Source organism: Pipistrellus hanaki (genome assembly GCF_964339955.1).
Source record: "Pipistrellus hanaki genome assembly, chromosome: 5".
Lineage (NCBI taxonomy): Eukaryota > Metazoa > Chordata > Mammalia > Chiroptera > Vespertilionidae > Pipistrellus > Pipistrellus hanaki.
Genome location: NC_140507.1, coordinates 18,742,387 through 18,759,213, shown reverse-complemented (window position 1 = coordinate 18,759,213; position 16,827 = coordinate 18,742,387). Strand labels below are relative to the sequence as shown.

The 16,827-nt window shown below is 40.4% G+C and overlaps 1 protein-coding gene across 1 annotated transcript; it reads right to left on the bottom strand.

Annotated features, from left to right (window-relative positions):
* Positions 1 to 6,841: 6,841 nt before the first annotated feature.
* Positions 6,842 to 16,759, bottom strand: RBM22 (RNA binding motif protein 22). Its single transcript, XM_084884065.1, has 11 exons — positions 16,600 to 16,759; positions 16,112 to 16,165; positions 15,317 to 15,346; positions 14,580 to 14,712; positions 13,027 to 13,127; positions 12,749 to 12,921; positions 11,746 to 11,946; positions 10,422 to 10,586; positions 9,437 to 9,525; positions 9,126 to 9,257; positions 6,842 to 7,932 (listed from the first exon to the last, which is right to left on the bottom strand). The coding sequence occupies exons 1-11, from the start codon at positions 16,651 to 16,653 to the stop codon at positions 7,802 to 7,804; spliced, it is 1,263 nt and encodes a 420-aa protein (XP_084740191.1). The 5' UTR covers positions 16,654 to 16,759; the 3' UTR covers positions 6,842 to 7,801.
* Positions 16,760 to 16,827: the final 68 nt, after the last annotated feature.

Below are 16,827 nucleotides of genomic sequence, written 5' to 3'. Positions count from 1 at the left end.
TTAAAATACTTAATTTAGTTGTAAATTTGTGTTTTATGCACTTTTTCTGTACATTTGTTATATTTTACTAAAATAATCCCTCCTTTTAAAAAAGTTAATAGATTACCAGCAGATTAGATGAACATGAAAAATTAGTGAACTAAAATCAGCATTAATATACTTCAAGAGTTTGCAAACCCTCACAATGGGATGAAATGGACAAATTCTTAGAAAAATACAATATCCCAAATCAAATCAGGAATTATCAGAAACCCTAATAGGCCAATAACAACTGATGGAATAGAAGCAGTAATCAAAAATGTCCCAGCAAACAAAAGCCCTGGTCCGGATGCATTCACAGAGGAGTTTTACCAAACATTCAAAAAAGCACTATTACCTATCCTCCTCAAACTATCCCAAAAAATCCAAGAGAAGGGAACACTTCTAAGCTTTTTTTATGAGACCAGAATTATCCTAATCCCAAAACCAAATAAAAACACTACACAAAGAAAGAGAATTACAGGCCAATATCACTAATGAACATACTATAGATGCTAAAATCCTCAACAAATATTAGCAAATTGGATCTAGCAATATATTAAAAAGATCATACACGAGGACCAAAGGGGATTTATTCCAGGATGCAAGGCTGGTACAATATTTGCAAGTCAATAAACGTGATACATCACATGAACAAATTGAAAGACAAAAATCACATGATCATATCAATAGATGCAGAAAAAGCATTCAATAAAACCCAACACCCATTTTTTATAAAATCGCTCAGCATAGTAGGCATAGAGGGAGCTTATCTTATTATAACAAAGGCCATATATGACAAACCTACAGCAAACATCATACTCGATGGGCAAAAAAACCATTTCCCCTAAGAACAGGAACAAGAGAGGGATGTCTGTTTTCACCACTCTTATTCAACATAGTTCTAGAAGTTCTAGCCACAGCTATCAGATAAGAAAAAATAAAAGGCACCCAAATTGGAAAAGAGGAAGTAAAACTCTCATTATTTGCTGATGACATGATATTGTATATATAGAAAACCCCAAAGACTCCACCAAAAAACTACTATATTTAATAAATGAATTTGCCAACATAGCAGGATACAAAATCAACACCCAAAAATTGATAGTTTTTTTAATACACCAATAATGAAATCTCAGAAAGAGAAACTAAACAAACAATCCCATTTATCATTGAAACAAAAAAATTAAGATACTTAGGAATTAACTTAACCAAAAAGGTAAAATACTTGTACTAGAAAAACTATAGGACTTCGTTGAAAAGAGATAGAGGAAGATATAAATAAGTGTAAGAATATATGGTGTTCATAGATTGTTAGAATTAACATCATTAAAGTGTCCATACTACCCAAGGCAATCTACAGATTCTATGCAATCCCTATTAAAATACCCATAACATATCTCACAGATCTAGAACAAATGCTCCAAAAATTTATATGGAACCAAAAAAAATCCCGAATAGCTGCAGCAATCTTGAGAAAGTTGGAGGAATCACAACACCAGATAATCAAGTTTTACTATAAAACCACCATAATCAAAACAGCCTGGTACTGGCACAAGAACAGGCATCTATTATAATAAAAACATAATATGCTAATTAGATTGATGTCCTTCTAGACAAAGCCACAGTGGCGGACAAAGCACTGAGGCAGAGGCAGCTGCCACAACGGGAGAGGGCCGAGCCCCTTGCACAGATTTTGTCTATATAATAAAAGTCTATATAATAAAAACCTAAGCCACCCTTATGGCAGAACAATCAGAAGGACTGGTCACTATGATGTGCACTGACCACCAAGGGGCAGATGCTCAATGCAGGAGCTGCCCCCTGGTGGTCAGTGCACCCCCACAGGGGAAGCACCGCTCAGCCAGAAGCCGTGCTCACAGCTGGTGAGCCCAGTGGTGGCAGCAGGAGCCTCTCCAGCCTCTGCAGCAGCTCTAAGGAGCATCAAGCAGGAGGTAAGGAACAAGGAGTTCCAGATTGCGAGAGGGATGTCCGCCTGCCAGCTTAGGCCAGCTCCCCCCAGAAAGAGACCCCAGAAATTGGCCCAAGGCATTAAGCTTAATTAATATTTGACAAAGGAGGCAAGAATATACAATGGAGTCAAGGCAGTCTCTTCAATAAATGGTGTAGAAAAATTGGACAGATATATGCAAAAAAAAAAATTAAACTAGACCACCAATTAACACTATACACAAAAATAAATTCAAAATGGATAAAAAACTTAAATGTAAGTTGTGAAACCATAAAAATCCCAGAAGAAACCATAGACAACAAAATATCAGGCATCTCTTGTAGCAATATTTTTATGGATACCAGGTATATCTCCTAGGGCAAAGGAAACTAAGGAGAAAATAAACAAATGGGACTACATCAAAATAAAAAGCTTTTGCACAGCAAAAGAAACCAACAAAACAAAAAGGGAGTCCACAGTATGATAGAACATAATTGGCAATGATACATCTGAACCTATATGCAAATATGCATACCCCATGGACACAGTCAATAGGGTGGTGAAGGCGTGGGGCAAAGTGGGATAGATGGCGTCAATGGGGGGAAGGGGAACATATGTAATACTTCCAACAATAAAGATTTTAAAAAATAAAAGTGCCCATAATGTATCATAGAGAAGTAAAGAAATGGAAAACATGAGAGAAAAGTTGAAAGACATGGAAAGTAAAATTAAAATGCCTAGCACTACTACATGGAAAGTAAAATTAAAATGCCCAGCAACCCTTCTGGAGTTCCAGAAGGATTGTACAAATGACTGGGGGTTTCTCAGACTTAATGAAACACATAAACTCACATAGTCCTCACCCTGTCCAAAGGATAAATTAAATCCATACTTCAGAAACACTGTACTAAAATTATACAACTCCAAAGTCACAGAGAAATGTGAAAGGCACCCAGACAAAAAAGTTAGATTACCTACAAAAGAAAACACTTAGAAGAATGAAAAAAAAAAATCTTTGAGAGCCACATAAATAATTTTCAGACAAATAAATACTGCAAGAACTAAAAAACAACAACATTGTTTTGGAAAGGATCCAGAAAGCAAGCATAGAATTAAGAATCAACATTAAGCAGAGAAATCAATTCCACAGACAGCAAAAGGATGCAAAAGAGCAAAGACAAATAAATAAAGTGATATAAATACATTCGACCACATCCGTTATCACAACAGATATAGACGGATAGGACTCACCAGTTTCAAGGCAGATTCACCGATCAGATAATAGGTAATTCCAGCTCCATGCTGTTCATAAGCAGCACTCCTAAAAATATAACACAGAAATAAAATAAAGAAATGGGTAAGGATAAACCAGTCACATACCATACCAAAGAAATGTGTTCCAGCCGGCCAGTTGTGCCCAGTGGATGAGCATTGACCTATGTACCAGTTCACAGTTCTATTCCCAGTCAGGACAGATGCCTGGGTTGCAGACTCCATCCCCAATGGGAGGCATGCAGGAAGTGGCTTACCAATCATTCTCTCTCATCAATGATGTTTTTATCTCTCCCTCTTTTTGAAATCAATAAAGATGTATTTTTTTTAAAAAAGAAATGTGTTCTACTCTCATACACTGTTGGAGAAATTATAAAATGGTACAGACGCTATGGAAAGCAGTATGGAGGCTCCTCAATTAAAAATAGAACTACCTTTTAATCCAGCAATTCCACTTCTTGGAAGAAATCCAAAACACAAATTCAAAGAGATATATGCACCCTTATGTTCATTGCAGCATTATTTACAATAGTCAATAAGTGTCCATCAATAAAGAAGTGAATAAAGAGCCGAATCCGGTTTGGCTCAGTGGTAGAGCGTCGGCCTGGAGACTGAAGGGTCCAGGGTTCAATTCTAGTCAAGGGCATGTACCTTGGTTGCGGGCACATCCCCGGTTGGGGGTGTGCAAGAGGCAGCTGATCGATGACTCTCTTTCATCGATGTTTCTAACTCTCTATCCCTCTCTCTTCCTCTCTGTGAAAAATCAATAAAATATATTAAAAAAAAGAAGTGAATAAAGAGGTGGTGCATATATATAAAACAGAATATTATTCAGCCATAAAAAAAGAATAAAATCTTGCCAATTGCAACAAAATGGGTGGACCGACCCAAAAGGTATTATGCTAAGTGAAACAAGTTAGACAGAGAAAGACAAATACCAGATGATTTCACGTTATGTGTAGAATCTATAAAAAAAAAAATAAAAAAAAATGGACAAACAAAACAAACTCCTAGCTAGAGGAAAATACTGATGTTAACCAAATAGGAAGAGGATTAGGTGGATGGGCAAAAGGTAAAAGGGACTAAGAACTACAAATTGCCGTTATAAAAATAATCATGGGGACATAAAGTACAGCATAAGGAATATATTCAATAATATTGTAATAACTATGTATTGTGCCAGATGATAATCAGCTTACGAGGTGATCTAGTTACTATGTTGTACACCTGAAACTAATATATATCAACTATACTTGAAAAATTTTTAAAAAATGTGTTCTAGCCATATTACTAGCAAAGTAAGAATTTCTCACAGAAAGAATTGTGATAGGATCTTTACATAATGATAAACCTATATTCATAGTGGAAGATATAATAGTTTTTAAGTTATTGACCAGTTATCAAACAGATGAGTAAAGATATAGAAAATTTGAACAAAATAAAAATGTAGACTCCTGTACCAGCAAATTAGAGAATACTTATTTTCAATTACCTATGAAACGTTTTTAAAAAATGAACACACAAAATTAAAAACTTTTGTGTATCAAAGGACACTGTCCAGAGAGCGAAAGGCAACTCACAGAATAGGATTATACCTGAGAATAAATATCCATGAATTCATAGGGATATGGCCCAATAAAGGGGGGAAAGGGACAGATTTCCAAATAATACAGGAGGGGGGTCGTAATTCCCATCCTACTGATTATAGACTGGGCTTGTGGTTTCCAAATAGAGCAGCAGAAGGGAAGATATGACCTTTACCGAGAAACCTCTAAGACAACACCTTAACCAAGTGATCAAGCCAGAGACCTGGGGACAGGGGTCACTCTAGACCCCCTCCTCTTTCACCTCTATTTCAGGTTCAATGTCTGACTATAAATTGCCTTCCAAAAATCTGTCACATCACACTTTGCCCCATGGGCAGTCACTTCAGTTGTCATGATGCTATTCCTTCTGTGTCTTCTCCATGAGGGAAGCAGCACAAAATACAGGTAGTGAAAAGGGTTAGGAGGTGAGACATTATGATTCGACAGAGATGACCAAGGTCACACATCTAGGTGCTGAAATGAGGATTTGAAATCAGGTAATCTGGCTCCAGAATCTGTTTCAATCATTACTTAGTATAAACAAAATGGTTTTGTGTGTTTTTTTTTTAATTTTTTATGATCAGGTTTGACTACATCTCAGTAGAGTAACACCAGCTGCTTTAACAGAAAAATCTCCAGGTCTCAATGGCTTACTACAACAGAATCCTCAGGCAACAGTGCTCTCCTCAAGGCAGTGACAGGGGAACCTACACCCTTCGCTGTGTGACTGCCACCTTCCAGAAATGGTCCTGCAGATTGGGGCGGGGGGACGCGGGGGGGGGCGGGGGGGGGAGCTCATAGGGTCATGTGAGATGTCACAGACCAGGTCTGGGAATGGCAAAGGTTACTTCTCACCATTGTACCCCCAGCTGTGTGCCCTAGAAGAGAAAGAAATGGAGTTTGGTAAGCACCTATTTTTGCCAAAATCTAATAGCTCATAATTCTGACTGACTTAAGAAACACTATTGAGCATCTATTCTACACTTCAACTTACACAGACTTTTTTCAAAAAACACGTATATATTGCCGGAACCGGTTTGGCTCAGTGGATAGAGCGTCAGCCTGCGGACTGAAAGGTCCCAGGTTCGATTCCGGTCAAGGGCATGTACCTTGGTTGTGGGCACATCCCCAGTAGTGGGTGTGCAAGAGGAAGCTGATTGATGTTTCTCTCTCATCGATGTTTCAAACTCTCTATCCCTCTCTCTTCCTCTCTGTAAAAAAAAAAAAAAAAAAAATCAATAAAAATAAAATATATATTTAAAAAAACCAAAAAACTAAAACCTGGCTCCTGCCTGAGGTGGCACCAAGAGCAGGTTCTTCCTTTAAAAAAAAAAAAAAAAAAAAAGTATATATCCATTGCCAGACAGTGCACAAAATTTAGAATCTCTTCCTTCTCAAAAAGGCAATAGACAATTGGATAGTCATACATTTATTTATGCATATATATATATATATATATATATATATATAAAATTTGGCAATTATTAAAACACTACATGATTCATCTTATTCACAAAGTTGTTAAAATCTTCTAAATGCTCAAAGTAGACAAAAAATCTCCCACAAATAAACCCAAAATCCTACCCAAAATGGTGTCAAAATACTTGAAATACCCTATATTACTAGAAATAAAATAAAATGTTTGAAATGTTTCTTTTATATCTTTTTTTTAAACCCTCTGGAGGAAAACAAAATTTCTTCAGTGAAGCTATAAAATGGTGTTTGTTATATAGAGTATGTCCATCCCATAAATACATATTTTACATAAAAGTGACATGGAATTTTGTCTTCAGGAAAAAGGGATTTGTAGATAAATTTGCATCTCTTTTTCAAGTACTTGTATAATATGAGAATGATTTTTTAAAGTTACCCTTTATCAACCACCTGCTGGCTGTGAGCCTTTTTATCAAGTCTAAAGCAAAAATTTACTTTTATATATAGCTTAACTTCCATTAACCTCAGTTCATCTACCAAAGGATAAAGAAAACAGAAATATAGAAATAAGCCTATGACATCTGGAAAACCAACCCGTTTTAATTTTTTTAAAAACAAAAAAACACAACACAACATCAAATTATGTTTTACCATCTACAATTCGGTTGTATCCAAACATTCTAAGACCAAACAGAATTCCCTGCCCAGAGCGGGGAATTAAAATGAGACACACGAAGTGAATGCTGAAGATCAAAGTTCCAGCTGAGGTCACAAGTCTTCCATTCAAACACACTCCAAAGCTTTTCGTTTCAGTCTGTTAAAAGTGTTTTACAGGAAGTTCTTTAAAATAATTTCATCCCAGACACCAGGTTTCTTCAATGATACACAGCTTCTTGACATTTGTTTCCATCCAAAAGGAATGCAAAGTATTGTAGTTTTTGTCTGTCTCTCTTGGTAGCGTAGAGAAGTAAAACTATTAGCCAGATTCCTTTAGTAATCAATGAGGGAAGGAGAGGTTAAGAAGAGACCTGGGCAGAGCTGCCTGCTGGATTCCACTTGTCTTTCTGAGGGTGTGACTTCAGAAGTGTTAAATCACACTTACGCCACTACAATGATTAGTACTAGTAATCTCTTTTTAGATGATAAAAAGGAAAATACCTAATGGACATAAAAATGGTCAAAAGATTCTTTCCGTAGGTTAATGCACCCCCCCTCCAAAATATTAATACAAAACAAACATATAATTGGGATGGTAACTCCATTGCATATTCCAATTCACCCCTTTGCTTGCTCCCCATAGAAGGGGAGCAGGCATTAAGTTTTATTAGTAACCTTATAGTAGTAATCAGATGTGTCAATGGCAGCTTATTTGAGGTCCATCAATCAAAGCATGGCTATTGTTTTCTGACTGCCCACATCTGAACACATTTAGCTACTATGGAAACTACAAAGGAAGAAAAAATATATTTATTCCAAGATTCGTTTACTGGGATTTTTAAGCGCCCTGTCTTCTGTAGAGCCCCAGAATGGTGATAATGTGCTAGGGGCTGCTGTGTTTCCCAGCATGAGCTCCCATTCTCTGAGGGTCCTGAGAAGGATAGTGGATTGGTCCTGGAGCCCTCATGAAAGGAGGTGGTGGTCCCATTGGGTGGAACATATGTGGCCCAAAACCTGCAGATGGGAGAACACATGTGTTAGGCTTGCAGTTCCCTGACAACCTTTTAAACCTCTGCATCTTTCTAAGGTCAACACCACTTGCACATAAACCAAATGACAAGGAGCTTCAGAAAATGTCAGTCCATAGGACTTGCTTAGGAATATCTCCCTGTATTACTTCCTCAGTTTGAGAATCCATTCCTTTCAGTCCAGGTTAACAGAAAATTCCACAGGGCTCAAGATATCTGATAATATGTCACCTAAGCCCCTACGAGCTGTTGAACATGCCGATCCTGCCAAGCAGGATTCCATCAGCATCTGGGAGGTGAAGAAGAAATCAGGATGATGGAAGACCCTGTCATCATTAACCTCAATGATTTATATTAGAATGGAGGGTGTTCTAAACCAGGACTTTCTTCAAAGAGTACGGAAACTCTGCCACAGGAGCACTGGCCACCCGTGACTTAGACTGTTCACACTGTCACTGACGTTTAAAAAATGTACTTTATTGATTTCAGCAAGGGAGAGGGAGAGAGCGATAGAAAAACCCTTGATGAGAATCACTGATCGACTGCTTCCTGCATGCCCCACAATGAGGATCAAACTCGCAACTCAGGCATGTGCCCTGACCAGGAATGTGACCTTCTGGTTCCTAGGTCGACTTAACCACTGGGCTACACCAGCTGGGCTGTCACTGACATTTCCTAGAGCAGCACTAACAAAGTGCTAGCCCTTCAATTGTGTACTACTGGCCACCAACAGGGTAAAGACTGTGAGCAGGGTGACTAATTACACAACCAAGCACAGTTTAATTTGTCTTATAATTCTTTGTATCAAGACTTTCATTTACATTCTGACACAAGCTCCTTATCTTTGTTGTAGACAGAAAACAACACTTTGTGAACTGCTGAACATCCACCGCCTGCACTCTAGGCAATGGTGCTTTAGGCATCAGGATTACATCAGAACAGGAAACAAACTGGCCATGTCACTGTAACCTATTAACTCCCATTCTGATTTTAAATATACTCAGATCTTTAGAAAACTGGTGCCTTTCCCCTCCTCAGCAGGCCAGGAAAAAAAAAAAAACAGGAATCCTAACAAATCAGATTTACTTGAGGATTCTATGGGGCAAACTCAAAGGATTTAGATCAATAGACATGACTTTCAAAGGAACTTTTGGGGGCTAAGAAGGAAGGTAGAGGTACCTGGAGGTGGGGGTGGGGCAATTCCAGGCGGTGGCGGCAGGGCGATGTTCACCACAGCTGGAGGGCCACTGGGGGGCAGGTTGAAGTAGTTGGCAGAGGCTTCTTCCTCTGCTGCAGGAGGAGGAGGAAGAGCTGGAGGAGAGAAAAGAGCCAACAGTTAGAAGGGAAGACAACTGTGCGATGTTGTTTCCACCGCCTTTAAATCTGGGAGTTCCTGAGAGGAGACAGAGCTGTTGCCAGAGTCAGGGACCTGGGTCTAACCCTCGGGGATCATCAGAGCATCTGTAGCTAACGAGAAAGCCTGCACTCACCCCCTGGCAGGCCTGGAACGGGCTCCAGCTTGATGCCAGAGTCTGTGGTTCCGTCTTTCTCTTTTTCTTTTCCTCGGGCTGCTTGGGACCTGAGAGACAGACACACACATCAGCACTGTATCCCTTCTCTCCACCTCTACTTCTCATGCTTCCTAGGCAAACAAAGTTTCTTCACTCCTTGCCTCACTTTTTCCCCCTTAAATGCCACAGTGCAGAGTGGATAAGATCAAAGGGTTTTAATTTTAGTTTTTTCTAAAATATATTTTTATTGACTTCAGAGAAAAAGGGAGAGGGAGAGATAGAAACATCAGTGACGAGAATCATTAATCGGCTGCCTCCTATATGCCCTACATTGGGGATTGAGTCCTCAACCTGGGCATGTGCCTTGACCGGAATCAAACCATGACCTCCTGGTTCATATAGGTTGATGCTCAAGCACTGAGCCATGCCAGCTTGGCATGACCAAATGTTTTGAAGCCAGAAAGACCTGGGTTCAAAGCTTGCTGGAACTATTGTAAGGACTGGAAGAGGCAATCTATGTAAGTTTAGTACACTAAATTAGCACCCGGGAAGCACTCCGTAAGGGTCGCTGCTGCTACTAGCAATCTTCTCCGGGGCTCCAGCAAACATGCTCCCCTTTGAGCTTTCAGCACATTTCAAACCTAAATTAGTTATTCTTTCCCACTGGACAGCCAGCCTCTAGAGGACAGAACCTGGGTCTAATTCATTTTCATACTCTCAAATCCACCTTCAGGCCCTGGCATTATTCTTGGTCTATTGTAACTGGTCACAAAATACACGAACCCTCAAAGATTACACCAAAACCCAGAATAAAAGTCCAAAACAGGATACTTTGACCAACCATAAGAATGAATGTTAGACAATGAAAAATTCTTTTTGACCTATTCACCAAAAGCTCACTAGCCCCAGGTAATAAAAGTTTTCTTGAAAATCTCAAAATTATTTTAAAATAGTTTATCCTCACCTTCCCCATTTCACATTAAGTCGACGGCCATTGACAATTAGCTTATTAAAGGACTTCTCCGCAGCCACTTCGGCAGCCTGCCTTGTAGCAAACTGGATGAAAGCACATTGCTGTCTCTGCACCACGGTGATCGTCCGAATCTCTCCAAACTGGTAGAAGTGATTTCTGAAGGGATACAGGCAGAGAAAAATGATAACACACAAGTTCCCAGGAGGGTGACAGCAGATAATTCACTCTTCTACTGACTCACCAAAAGGTACATGGCCACATGGTTATCTCCCTAACTACCTGCAGGTAGTTTTCCCAATACCTTACCTACTATGACGCTGTGTATTGAAAGGAAAAGAAAAATAACAAACAAATAAAAAGTTTATCCAACATCTCAGAGTCTTCCCCAGAAGAAAAGGTGGCCCAAGCTCCTTAAGGACCCTAAACCCTGTAGCCTTAAACCGTAGATAAGGGGATAGCCAACTATAGCCTCCAGGATCCAGGAGCCAAATATGCTTAAAGAAATTTTTTTAAAGATCATAAAACAGGAAGAGAAAGAGAAGTCTGCCACCCTTTGGGGACTGTCTAGCTCACTTAGGGTGTGGTTGAGACAGGCTACCAAGGCAGCTTATATTATAGGAGTTTCTTCTCCACTTTATCTCTCTTTTAAAAAAATATATTTTATTGATTTTTTTACAGAGAGGAAGGGAGAGGGATAGAGAGCCAAAAACATTAATGAGAGAAGCATCGATCAGCTGCCTCCTGCACACCCCCTACTGGGGATGTGCCCGCAACCAAGGTACATGCCCTTGACCGGAATCGAATCTGGGACCCTTTAGTCCCCAGGACAACACTCTATCCAGTGAGCCCAACCGGCCAGAGCTCCATTTTATCTCTTTTCGAGAGGTATTTCCACTTTCTGCCCAGATGCCTCATTTAGCTGACCAAAATATAAGCCAAGAATCATACAAATTTACCAAATGCCATTTCTTTAAAAAGACAATTTAAACCATAAGAATCTTAAAATGGCAAAACTTTCCTTCCCCTACATAAGTAAGCCTATTTGATTGTGTGCCCTATTCTAAAAACTCTATAAGCCAAATAGAATCTCCTGTGATTATCACCACATGCAAGGATGGCCTAAGCACTGTTGTTGAACATTACTACTCCAGCATCATAAAGAACAATTTTATAAAAATTCTAGTCAACATATTTACTGACTATAAAATAAAGAAAAATGTATTTTTAAAAGGTCATGCTTGCCTGTTATTGCCCCACACAAGTTATTCCAAGACAGTTAAAAGCAAAAAGAGCTCATAAAATTATATCCACAAACCTTAGATCTGTCTCAGTAATGGTATCACCCAGACCACCAACATAGAGTGTGGTGATAGTCTTGTCCTCTGGCGGGTCCAAACGAGGCATTGTTGAAGCCCGCTTTAGAAGCTTATCTGCCACAGGGTCATTGATTCCATAATATCGGTCTTTAATGTTCTGATCAGCAAGGGGGTCATCTGGATCTGTAGGCTTCTCATGTCTACGTTCAAGAAAGAACAATGCATAAAGATGAAACAAAAGAAACAATTTATAGATATCACCCAACAGTACTACACAAGTGCCAAAAATATACCCGGAAATAACTATTAAGCTAAAACCCTGGTCATACAAAAACAAAATTATTGACATAAAGCTGATATCAAGTGATTTACTGTATTACAAGGTCTTGCCAGCCTCCTGAAATCCATTGAAATGACCATCCAGGGGGACAGTAGAAATACTTTTGGCACAATCCACCCCCCAAAAAAGGGTAACCAAAACATTGTTATCCCTCTCAAGGTCAATGGTTCTTAACATATTTGAGGTCTTGCATTCCACTCAGAGTCTGATTAAAGCTATGGACCCAGACCTAGAAAACAGAATAATTTTTTTCATGAGAATGGGGTTAACCAACCCCAAGAGCTCCTAATCCAGATGCTTAGTAGTCTTGACGGAAACATACTCACACACCCTTATATGCCTGTCCTTAATATGACCTCATCGACCCACTGAGATTCAAGCCAGTGATACCATAATAGGAAGACTTACATCTCAGGGTAAACAAATGTGTTATACAGCACAGCAATTTAGCTTCCCAAGGCTCAGCTATTAGTAAAAGCTCCATTATACATAAAAACAATTAATCAAGCTTTCCTAAATTTAAGTCTTAAGATATGAGATATACCACACTAGTTGTATATACTTTTAGATTTTAAATCAGAAATTGTTTAAACTAGCACCTCCCACTTCTTACATGACTAATCATCTGAAAGCAAATACTGAAAATGCACTTCTGCTCTTACCTATATGGACATTCCTCTCCTCTCTTACACTCTCCTTTCACCCAGAAGGAGCAAATGTGGGGTCGATTCCTTTTGTAGTAGGGTGTGGTCCGGGCCAGTTTGAGCAGCATGTCACTGGTGGATGTGGCTTTCCCCAGCATGCCAACTGGCCGTGTTCCATCAGAGTTAGAAATCTACACACAGGGATGACAAATTCAAAAGATAAATTATATAAACTGTGTTAATTCACTAGGATTCTTTTACCAAATATAAGACTACATCAAGAAGTGGCAGCATACCTCCCTCTCCATATTCTGTGTGTAGTACTCTTTGTTGACATCTGATTTTGGCATGTCATCCTTAAAAGACAACCCTGCATCACGAACTTGGATGGGCAGGCCTGGTAAAGAAAAGGAGGAAAAACAGGCATATTTTAAAACATTACTGAATATACACACAGAATACAATATCATCCCTTCTCTACTTTATTTAGTACCAGAGGCTTTACTATATTTTTACTGAAAATCTTTAGCACTAGCAGGCAAATATTGCTATAAAGCATTCTAAGAAATTGTCCTAATTCCTGAGCTCTCATGATTCTGAACAAATGTTTTAGAAAATCTTTTAGATGAACAAATTTTGGGTATAGTCAGACTTGACCTGTAAATTAATAATGTATCTAGCTTTCATTATATCACAATTTATGTCAAATAAATGTAGCCTGACAATGTGGCTCAGTGGACTGAGCATCGCCCCAGGTACAAAGAGTGTCAAACCTAAGAGATCATGGGTTCAATGCAGGCTCGATCCTCAATAGGTGGCGTGCAGGAGGCCGCTGATAAATGTTCTCTCTCTTCGATGTTTCCTTCTCTCTCCCTTTCTTTCTCACTCTCAAAAATAAATAAATAAATAAATAAATAAATTAGAAAATAAATAAAAACATATTTTAAATAAATGTAAAAAGTGGTTCATTTTAGGTTAGTCTTACAGATTGTCTGGATAGTCATGGTCATATAACGGGTCACTGTATTATAGAACCAGAACCCCTCCTTAAAAAACATATAAATAGGTGACCTAGTTGGTTTGGCTCAGTAGATAGTGTCGGCCTGCAGATTAAAGGGTCCCAAATCCAGTCAAGAGCACATGCCCAGGTTGTGAGATCAATCCCCAGTAGGGAGTGTGCAGGAGGCAGCCAAACAATAATTCTGTCTCATCATTGATGTTTCACTCTCTCTCCCTCTCCCTGCCTTTCTGAAATCAATAAAAATATTTAAAAATAATATGTGACCAGTACTGAGCAGAGTAGCTTTCTGAATTTAAAATAAACTCATATTTTCCTTTTACTATATAGCAGAAACTCTTGTTGAAAAAAGTATTTTCTCATAAACAAAAAGTCACTTTCAGTTAAGAAAAAAAAAAGCATTTACTCTGAAACAGTGGCAGTTTATCAGTCCTAACAATACAGTTGAGGCAAAAACCTAAAGCAAGATTAGCCCATGAACTTCTGGTAGGAACTGTGGAAAAAAGCTTTGGATCTAGAAAGAAGCCCAAAGCAAAGAAATTACCTACCACAGGAACAAGGCCTTTACCTCCCCTTACCTACATGGATGCACAAGAGGGAGTTTTAGGCTAGTTCTAATTAATTCCCAACTTTTCTTTAAGTTCCAACCGTTGTTCAGGAGTTCACTAGGATGGCCTAGTATGGTTCTCCTCTTACAAGAAAAAGCAGAGCACAGCACACATTCCACACTAAGGTCAGAACCAGAGGTAGAGTAGACGTGGGAGATTAAAAGACTGGTTTGTTCTCTAGGGCACCTGTATACTTTCAGATTTATTTACTGGGCAAGCATACCATACTCCAGATCCAAGAGGCAAGTCTGACAGACATTCTTCAATTTACTACAGGTTTGGCACACTTCAGTCTTCTTGAAACGCATGCGGACTCCGGGGCACCAGCGAAACACTGTGAATGGCCTGGCACAGATCTTTAACACAAAATAAGAGCCACAGAGTATGAATAGTCCTGACCTAGACAATCAATCCAGGAGATTTACTAACAATGGGAGATTCAAAGAAAGGATCCCCAAATATAGGGTTATAAGAAACCTTAGCAATCATCTAGCCTAAATGCTATTTGATATTTCAATCATATTTACAACACCCTGCCCCAGTAAAAAAATTCACATTGCACAGAAAGAGGAATTTTCAGTCGTCTCCACCCCATTAATAATGTAACCCTTAATCCTTCTGGGGTGAGTGGGGAGTGTCATATACTCCTTTGAGAATCTTATGACAGCTGGGATCTTCCTCAGCAGCTAAAATTCTCATGTGCACAATCAGCACTTGGTATACAACCTCAGGGGGTTCAAAGCCCATCACAGACACCAGGTTAAGAACCCCTGGACTGAAGGGCTCATTTTCTTACCTCACACACTAAACAGTTAACAGCCAATGAGTATATAAGTGATATATGAAAGTTGCGTAGCACTGACTTTTACTGGAAGACCTCAAAGTTCAGCAAGTTGAAAGCTAGTTTGGTAGAAAAAAGGAAAATAAAATGACATAATTACTCTTAACAGACATACTTACTTTGCATTCCTTCCCATACTTTTCTTTGGTCTGAAATAGAAAAAACAGAAAAGAACTGGAGTTCCAGAAAACAAAACAAAACTAGATGTCTGCTTCTTCCCCAAATACAACCCAAGCAATGTGTGTGGCATCCTAAAGGAGGTGGGGGGGGGGGGGGTAGAGGGGGCGTGCACAGGTATAAATTCTAATCACCTACTATGATTGGAACCCAGAGAAGTCGCCATCTAACCACGGCCATAAGCTATTCAACATCTTGCACAAATCAACCTATCCACACCTGAGACTGATCACAATTATACAGTCCCGATCACTATTCAATGTTAACTAATTTAACCCTTATTTGTGACGATAGGGAACACCTGACGTTAAAGAGACAGACAAGGTGCAGTGACCAAAAGGCATTTGTTTAGGAGTAAGGAAACCTAGCTTCTAGTCCTGTTTCTCCTAACTTGCCGAGGTCCCTGAGTGAGACTACATGAATTTAAATCCCAGCCCCACTCATTACTTGCTATATGAAAAGAGATAAACTCAGTTCCGGGTTAACAGATCTATCTCCCAGGTAAATGCTTAACAAACCGGAGCTATTATTATGACTCCTACATCACACTACTGTCTGAGCTTCAAAGCGACAGAGTAATAAGCATGACAGTCCTTTGTAAACTGTCATACACCCTGAGTTAGCAAAGGAGAGTATCTTACTACTGCCTGGCTGAGAGAAACAGTTCACCGACAGCTTGCAAGTACCACCACGTTGACAGAATACAAATAATTCCCATTTCACACACCATCACTCACCATTCGGATATACGGGTTTTCTCCAAGACACGTCTGGCACAGGATGGGGAAGTCCTGGTGAAAATGGGAAATCTGGTTGAAGGCCAGGCTCCGAAGACCCTGCCATGTCAGCCACACTAGCGGGTAACGCGGAGATGGGGGATGGGGGAGGGACGAGGAGCGGGGGCGGGGAATCGCAGGGCAGGAACCCCAGGTCTAGCGCGGGCCGGGTCGCGGGAGGGGGCGCTGCAGGCGGCGAGAGGAGGCCAGCACGGAAAGAGTGGAGGAGGCAGGCATGCAAACAAAGCTGGTCTCGGACCCTGGCTGTGAGCCCCCTCCCTCCACGCCCGCAGCAGGGCCGCCCTCCGGCCTCCCGCTCCAGCCCAGCTAGGCCGCGGCGCTGGCTCCTCCCGGGAGTCCCCTCGGCGGCGCCGCAGCCACGCCGGGCCGGCCCGCGGGAGGCCCGGCCTCGCCGCCTCTTCCCGTCCTCCCCTGCCGGGCACACTCACCGCATCCTCCCAGTTCTGCCTGTTGTAGGTGTTGGAACCCAGAGAAGTCGCCATCTTGAGAGCGTCCGGAGGCAGCCGCTGCTTCCGAGTTGGAAGGATAGGACCGCCACAATCCCGTCAGGCCCCGCGGCTGCTTCCCGGCCTGTGACGTCTTATGTGTGCGTCTCGTGCGCCTTTGGGGGCGGGGCCTTGTACGCCTTGACGTCACCCTCCCGGAAATACTTCTCG

Excerpts from the sequence above, each read along its gene's own strand:
- RBM22 (XM_084884065.1), bottom strand. The coding sequence starts at position 16,653 with ATGGCGACTTCTCTGGGTTCCAACACCTACAACAGGCAGAACTGGGAG. Across the intron at positions 9,526-10,421 it reads CTTAATGTGAAATGGGGAAG|GTCCCAAGCAGCCCGAGGAA; the intron begins GTGAGGATAAAC and ends TCTGTCTCTCAG. Across the intron at positions 7,933-9,125 it reads TGCCCCACCCCCACCTCCAG|GTTTTGGGCCACATATGTTC; the intron begins GTACCTCTACCT and ends TCCCATCTGCAG.